The sequence below is a fragment of the Heptranchias perlo genome, unplaced genomic scaffold (genome assembly GCF_035084215.1).
Source record: "Heptranchias perlo isolate sHepPer1 unplaced genomic scaffold, sHepPer1.hap1 HAP1_SCAFFOLD_44, whole genome shotgun sequence".
NCBI classification, from domain to species: Eukaryota; Metazoa; Chordata; class Chondrichthyes; order Hexanchiformes; family Hexanchidae; genus Heptranchias; species Heptranchias perlo.
Genome location: NW_027139453.1, coordinates 10,630,063 through 10,638,448, shown reverse-complemented (window position 1 = coordinate 10,638,448; position 8,386 = coordinate 10,630,063). Strand labels below are relative to the sequence as shown.

At 47.1% G+C, this 8,386-nt stretch overlaps 1 protein-coding gene across 1 annotated transcript in view; it reads right to left on the bottom strand.

The window, feature by feature from the left end:
• Nucleotides 1-686: 686 nt before the first annotated feature.
• LOC137312964 (alpha-2-macroglobulin-like) overlaps nt 687-8,386 on the bottom strand; it is a 144,823-nt gene continuing 137,123 nt past the window's right edge. Inside the window, exons 37-38 of the mRNA XM_067979323.1 lie at nt 3,749-3,833; nt 687-819 (exon numbers count right to left, since the gene is read on the bottom strand). Coding sequence (XP_067835424.1) covers nt 804-819; nt 3,749-3,833 — 101 coding nt within the window. The 3' untranslated portion in view covers nt 687-803. The remainder of the gene's footprint in view (nt 820-3,748; nt 3,834-8,386) is intronic.

Sequence of the window (8,386 nt, the reverse complement as noted above, 5' to 3'; positions counted from 1 at the left end):
CACCCCATCCCTGATAGAGACTCATCCCCTCCACCCTTATTGCTCGCCACTCCCCCCACCCACCCCATCATCCCTCCCACTCTGCTTCCCTCCATGTGCGAGCTTGGGTATTATTCCTCACGTGCTGGTGAGATCAGTCTGCTCCCTGTTTTAATGCGTGAGGTTGAGTGTGTTTGTGAGTGTGAGAGTCTGTGAGTGTGTCTGTGACTGTAGCTGTGAGTATGTAGGTGTGCCTGTGAGTTTTTTCTGCGTGTGTCAATGTAGCTGTGAGGGTGTAGTTGTGTCTGTGTGTGTGGCTGTGAGAGTGTAGTTGTGTCTGTGTGTATCTGTGTGTGTGTCTGTGAGTGTATGTTGGCTCAGTGGGTAGCACTCTCGCCTCTTAAGGCACAAGATTGTGCGTTCATAGTCCCACTACAGAGATTTGAGCACAAAAATCCAGGCTGACACTCCCAGCGATGTGCTGCACTGTCCCCGTCCTACAGAACCTGGTATCCAATGGTCTCGGATTTCCCCGCCATTGGGCCAATATTTCGGTCTGCTGGGACCATCTGGTGGTTGGTGTGCAACGACCACCCCACGTTAAAATAATCCACCCACAGGCATCTTCCACCAAGTCATCTTCGACCCTGAGGAACTGCCAGAGAGTCTATGAGCGTGGGAGAGAGAATGAGGAAGAGACACGAGACTCATCGATCAACATGTTTATTGAGACTCGGTTACAGGTCAGACGTTCATCTCGGACCTGGTCCAAGGTGGAGAATCTGGTGGTGCTCCACTCCTAGGCCTCTGTTGCCCGCCATCTCTCAGAGGGATAGTTCACTGTGGAAAAAAAAACACCAGACAATAAAACACCGAACCTGAGCTGAGGGGAACAGTTACACAGGATGGGCCGCATGGCCTCCTCCTGTTCCTATGAATAAACGGGAATATTTTAGTTTTTTAATTGTGGATGAAATGACCACCTATCCAGAGAATGAAACAATAGTTAGAAGGAGCCAGTACGGATTTCAAAAGCAACGATCGTGTATGACAAACCTCTACGAATTAATTTGAGGAGAAAACAGAGATGGTAGATTGAGAATGCAGTGGATGGAGAATACATGGAAATTAGAACAAAGTAGCAAACAGGATTAATGGAGATGATTAAGGAGTATTAAGGGAATCATAGAGAGACAGAGACCGGGAGACAGAGAGAATCGGAGACAGAGTGAGAGGGACAGAATGAGAGAGACAGAGACAGCGACAGAGTGAGAGATAAAGGGAGAGAGGGAGTTTGAGAAACATAAAGGGTCAGATGGAGAGAGACAGAGGGAGAGACGAAGAGAGCGAGGGACACACAGACAGAGAGAGAGAGACAGACACACAGGAAGTGAAAGAAGAGAGTGAGGGAGAGAGAGAGAGAGGAATAGACAGGGTGAGAGACAATTGGAGAGATTCAGTTAGAGAAAAGGAAAGGTTCAGATAGAGAGAGATGGAGGGAGTGACAAACAAAGATAGGGACAGAGACACAGAGACACAGAAAGACAGAGAGACACAGGGGGCAGACACACAGGAAGAGAAAGAACAAGAGATACAGGGAGAGCGAGAGAGAGGGAGGGAGAAAGAAAGAGTCAGGGTGAAAGACAAAGGGAGAGAGGGAGTGAGAGGGATGGAGAGAGAGAACGAGAGAGAAAACGCGAGAGAAAGGGCGAGAGAGAGAGACTCAAAGAGACAGAGAGGTGCAGAGGGACAAAGGGAGAGACAGGGAGATAGGGAGTGAGAACGGATTCTTTGGACGGGTATAGAGGGAGTGAGAGTGAATTCTGTGTACAGGGAGTGAGGGAGTAAGAGTGGATTCTGCGGACAGGGAGAGACGGAGTGAGAGTGGAATCTGTGTTTCGGGAGAGAGGGAATGAGAGTAGATTCTGTGGCAGGGAGAAAGGGAGTGAGAGTGGATTGTGTGGACAGGGAGGGAGGGAGTGAGAATGGATTCTGTGGACAGGGAGAGTGGGAATGAGAGTGGCTTTTGTGGACAGGGAGAGAGGGAATGAGAGTGGATTCTGTGGACAGGGAGAGAGGGAGTGAGAGTGGATTTTGTGGACAGGGAGAGATGGAGAGAGTGTGGAATCTGTGGACAGGGAGAGAGGGAGTGAGAGTGGATTTTGTGAACAGGGAGAGAGGGAGTGAGATTGGATACTGTGGACAGGGAGAGAGGGAGTGAGAGTGGATTCTGTGGACAGGGTGGGATGGAGAGAGTGTGGATTCTGTGGAAAGGGAGAGAGGGAGTGAGAGTGGATTTTGTGGACAGGGAGAGAGGGAGTGAGATTGGATTCCGTGGACAGGGAGAGAGGGAGTGAGAGTGGATTCTGTGGACAGGGTGGGATGGAGAGAGTGTGGATTCTGTGGACAGGGAGAGAGGGAGTGAGAGTGGATTTTGTGGACAGGGAGAGAGGGAGTGAGAGTGGATTCCGTGGACAGGGAGAGAGGGAGTGAGAGTGGATTCTGTGGACAGGGAGAGAGGGAGTGAGTGGATTTTGTGGACAGGGAGAGAGGGAGTGAGAATGGATTCTGTGGACAGGGAGCGAGGGAGTGAGAATGGATTCTGTGGACAGGTAGAGAGGGAGAGACAGTGGATTCTGTGGAAAGTGAGAGAGGAGTGAAAGTGGATTCTGTGGACAGGGTGAGATGGAGAGAGAGTGGATTCTGTCGAAGGGAGAGGGGGAATGAGAGTGGATTCTGTGGCAGGGAGAAAGGGATTGAGAGTGGATTTTGTGGACAGGGAGAGAGGGAGTGAGAATGGATTCTGTGGACAGGGAGCGAAGGAGTGAGAATGGATTCTGTGGACAGGGAGTGAGGGAATGAGAGTGGATTCTGTGGACAGGGAGAGAGGGAGTGAGAGTGGATTCTGTGGACAGGGAGAAAGGGAGTGAGATTGGATTCCGCGTACAGGGAGAGAGCAAGTGAGAGTGGATTCTGTGGACAGGGAGAGAAGGAGTGAGAGTGGATACTGTGACAGGGAGAGAGAAAGTGACAGTGTTCCTGTGGACAGGGAGAGAGGGAGTGAGAGTGGATTCTGTTCACAGGGAAGGAGAGAGTGAGAGTGGATTCTGTGACAGGGAGAGAGGAAGTGAGAGTATTTCTGTGGACAGGGAGAGAGGGAGTGAGAATGGATTCTGTGGACAGGGAGAGAGGGAATGAGTGGATTCTGTGGACAGGGAGAGAGGGAGTGACAGTGGATTCTGTGGACAGGGAGAAAGGGAGTGAGATTGGATTCCGCGTACAGGGAGAGAGCAAGTGAGAGTGGATTCTGTGGACAGGGAGAGAGGAAGTGAGAGTGGATTCTGTGGACAGGGAGAGAGGGAGTTAGAGTGGATTTTGTGACAGGGAGAGAGGGAGTGAGAGTGGATTCTGTGGACAGGGAGAGAGGGAGTGAGAGTGGATCCTGTGACAGGGAGAGAGAAAGTGACAGTGTTCCTGTGGACAGGGAGAGAGGGAGTGAGAGTGGATTCTGTTCACAGGGAAGGAGAGACTGAGAGTGGATTCTGTGACAGGGAGAGAGGAAGTGAGAGTGTTTCTGTGGACAGGGAGAGAGGGAGTGAGAATGGATTCTGTGGACAGGGAGAGAGGGAATGAGTGGATTCTGTGGACAGGGAGTGAGGGAGTGAGAGTGGATTCTTTGGCAGGGAGAAAGGGAATGAGAGTGGATTCTGTGACAAGGAGAGAGGGAGTGAGACTGGATTCTGATGCAAGTGAAAATATCCAAACTCACTTGAAATTTTCTGGTCTCGTGACAGTGTTTACAGTCACACTGTCCGTTCTGATTGGTCTGTGGTATTCAGCAATGGCCGAGTCACCTGAAGGCGAAAGGGAGAGAAGGAAGGGAATAAAAACCTGGGAATGAACAACCGGGAATAAACACCCGAGAATAAGCGCACACAGATAAACACCTGGGAATAAACAAATGGGGCATAAAGAATCGGAAAAAAATCTTGGAAAAAACATCTGGAAACAATAGCCGTGGAATAAACACCAGAGAATTAACACGATAGAATACACATGAGGGAATAAACTGGGAATATGCACCCGGGAATAAATACCCTTGTATAAACACCAGAGAAGAAAAACACAGGAATAAATACCTTGGAATATTCAACCGCGAATAAACAAACCTGGGAAGACACATCTGGGAAAAAACCCTGGAATAATCACCCGAGAATATACACGGAACAAATCACTGTGGATAAACCGCAGAGGAATAGACAGGAAATGAGACAGGGAATTGAACAGGGAGTGATCAATGGAATTAAACACTGGAATTGGACATGGAGAGATTGATGTGTATAAACAACCGGAGAATAGACATGAAGTGATGGATTGGAATAAACACCCGGAGATTGAACAGGGAGAGGTGAAAGGGAATTAAAAACCTTAAATTGGAGAGGGAGAGATGGAAGGGGATAAACATGTGTTAATTGGACAGGGAGAGATCAAAGTGAATAAACACAAAGGTATTGGATTATGAAAGAAATAAGGGAATAAAATAGGGGCTTGGACCGAGAAGCAGAGATGGGAATAAAATACGAGGTTTCGACAGGGAGAGATAGAAGGGAACAAAATACGGGGTTTGGACAGGGAGAGGTAGAAGGGAATGAAATACGGGGTTTGGACAGGGAGAGATAGAAGGGAATGAAATACGGGGTTTGGACTGGGAGAGGTAGAAGGGAATGAAATACGGGGTTTGGACAGGGAGAGATAGAAGGGAATGAAATACGGGGTTTGGACTGGGAGAGGTAGAAGGGAATGAAATACGGGGTTTGGACAGGGAGAGATGGAAGGGAATAAAACACCGAGTTTGGACAGGGAGAGACAGGAGGGAATAAAATACGGGGTTCAGACAGGAAGACATAGAAGGGAATAAAATACAGGGTTTGGACAGGGAGAGATAGAAGGAAATAAAATCCGGGGTTTGGACAGGGAGAGATAGAAGGAAATAAAATACGGGGTTTGGACAGGGAGAGATAGAAGGAAATAAAATACGGGGTTTGTCAGGGAGAGAGATAGAAGGGAATAAAATACGGGGTTTGGACAGGGAGAGAGATAGAAGGGAATAAAATACGGGGTTTGGTCAGGGAGAGATGGAAGGGAATAAAATACGGGGTTTGGGCAGGGAGAGTGCTAGAAGGGAATAACATACGGGGTTTGGACAGGGAGAGATGGAAGGAAATAAAATACGGGGTTTGGACAGGGAGAGATAGAAGGGAATAAAATACGGGGTTTGGGCAGGGAAAGATAGAATGGAATAAAATACGGGGTTTGGACTGGGAGAGGTAAACGGAAATAAAATACGCAGTTTGGACAGGGGGACATAGAAGGGAGTAAACGCTTGGGGATTGGACAGAGAGACATCGAAAGGACAAACACCCGGGTTGAACAATGGATGGCCGATGGGAATAATCACCCAAGAAGAGATCAAAGTGATTTTACATCCGGGAATTGGACAGTGGGAGATTGAAGCCAATGAACGACCAATAATTTGGCAAGGAAAGGTGGAAGGGAAGACGCACCCAAGAACTGAAAGAGACAGATTGAAGGGAACAATCACCCGGGAATTGTAGAGAGAGAGACCTGGAAGGGAATAAACACCCGGGAATTGGAGAGGGGGACACCGGAGGGATTAAACATCCGGGAATTGGAGAGGGGGACACCGAAGGGAATAAACACCCGGGAATTGGAGCTGGAGAGACCGAAGGAAATAAAATCCCGGAATTGGAGAGGGAGAGATGGAAGGGAATAAATACGCTGGAATTGGAGAAGGGGAGACTGAAGGGAGTAAATAGCAAAGGATTGGACAGGAAAATATTGAACATGACGAACGCTCAGCAATTGGGCAGCGAATAAACGCAGGGGGTAAACACTCAGGATTTGGATTGCGAGCGATCAAATGGAATAAACACCTGAGAATCGGACAGGGTGAGAATAAATAGGGTAAATATCTGGGAACTGGACAGTGTGAGATGGAAGAGAGTAAACACCCAGGAATTGGACAGTGTGAGTTGAAAGCGAATGAGCAGTGAATAATTGGACAGGTAGAAATTGAAGGGAATACGAACCCGAGAATTGGAGAGGGAGATATCAAAGTGAATAAACACACGGGAATTCCAGAAAGATAGATGGAAGGGAGTTTACACCCGGGGATTGGGCAAGGAGATATCGAAGGGAATAAACACCCTGGAATTCGACAATGAGAGATCGAAGGGTGTAATCAACCGTGAACTGTACAGGGAGAGATCGAAGGGAATAAACACACGGGAATTGGACAGTGAGTGATCAAAGGGAATAAACACACGAGAATTGGATAGTGAGAGATCAAAGGGAATAAACACACGAGAATTGGATAGTGATAGATCAAAGGGAATAAACACACGGGAATTGGGCAGTGAGTGATCAAAGGGAATAAACACACGAGAATTGGATAGTGAGAGATCAAAGGGAATAAACACACATGAATTGGATAGTGATAGATCAAAGGGAATAAACACACGGGAATTGGACAGTAAGAGATCAAAGGGAATAAACACACGAGAATTGGATAGTGATAGATTAAAGGGAATAAACACACGGGAATTGGACAGTAAGAGATCAAAGGGAATAAACACACGAGAATTGGATAGTGAGAGATCAAAGGGAATAAACACACATGAATTGGATAGTGATAGATCAAAGGGAATAAACACACGGGAATTGGGCAGTGAGTGATCAAAGGGAATAAACATACGGGAATTGGACATGGAGAGGTCACACGGAATAAACACAAGGGAATTGGACAGTGAGAGATCAAAGGGAATAAACACACGTGAATTGGACAGAGAGAGATCAAAGGGAATAAACACACGGGAATTGTACAGTGAGAGATCAAAGGGAATAAACACACGGGAATTGGACAGTGAGAGATCAAAGGGAATAAACACACGTGAATTGGAACGGGAGAGGTCACAGTCAATAAACACAGGGGAATTGGACAGTGAGAGATCAAAGGGAATAAACACACGGGAATTGGACAGTGAGAGATCAAAGGGAATAAACACACGGGAATTGGACAGTGAGAGATCAAAGGGAATAAACACACGGGAATTGGACAGTGAGTGATCAAAGGGAATAAACACACGGGAATTGGACAGTGAGAGATCAAAGGGAATAAACACACCGGAATTGGACAGAGAGAGATCAAAGGGAATAAACATACGGGAATTGGACAGTGAGAGATCAAAGGGAATAAACACACGGGAATTGGACAGAGTGAGATCAAAGGGAATAATAACACGGGAATTGGACAGGGAGAGGTCACAGGGAATAAACAGGCTGGAAGTGGACAGTGAGTGATCAAAAGGAATAACCACACGGGAATTGGACAGGGAGAGATCAAAGGGGGGAACACCCGTGAATTGGACAGGGAGAAATTGAAGGGAATAAACACCCTGGAAGTGGACAGTGAGCGATCGAAGGGAATAAACACACAGGAATTGGACAATGAGTTTGACTGTAGGAGATCAAAGGGAATAAACACACGGGAATCGGAAAGGGAGAGATCAAAGGGAATAAACACACGGGAATTGTACAGAGAGATGAAAGGGAATAAACACACGAGAATTGGAGAGTGAGAGGTCAAAGGGAATAAACACATGGGAATTGGAAAGTGAGAGGTGTAGTGTATTAATGACTGAAGGGGTGGAGTGGGAGAGTTGGAAGGGAATAAACACCCTGGAATTGAAAGAGAGATCGAAGGGAGTAAATAGCTGGGAATTTGGAAAGGGAGAGATGGAAGGGACTCAGGACCAGCGAATGAAACATGAAGAGATCGAAGGGAATAAACATGGAAGAATTGAATAGGGAGAGGTGGAAGAGATTAAACACCCGGGGATTGGACAGGGAGACTTCGAAGGGAATAAACACTTGCGATTTGGATAGTTGGAGTTCGAAGGGAATAAACACCCGGTAAATGGTCAGGGGGAGTTCAAAGTGTATAAAGACACGGGAATTGGACAGTGCGGTGTGCAGTGTAGTAACTGCTAAGGTATTGGGGAGGGAGAGATCGAAACGAATGAACACCCAGTAATTAGACAGGGAAAAGTGGCCGGGAATTAAAACGAGAAATTGGACAGCGATTGATGGAAGGGATTAAAAACACAGGGTTAGACAGGGAGAGAATGAAGAGAAGAAAAATCCGACATTGGGAAGGAGAGATGGATCGGAATAAACACCTGTGGATTGGACAAACGGAGATCGAACGGAATAAATACCATTGGATTGCAGAGAGAGAGATGGAAGGGAATAAACAGCCAGGGATTTGAAAGGAAGAGATCAAATGGAATAAACACCCGTGGATTGGACAGGGAGAGATAGAAGTGTA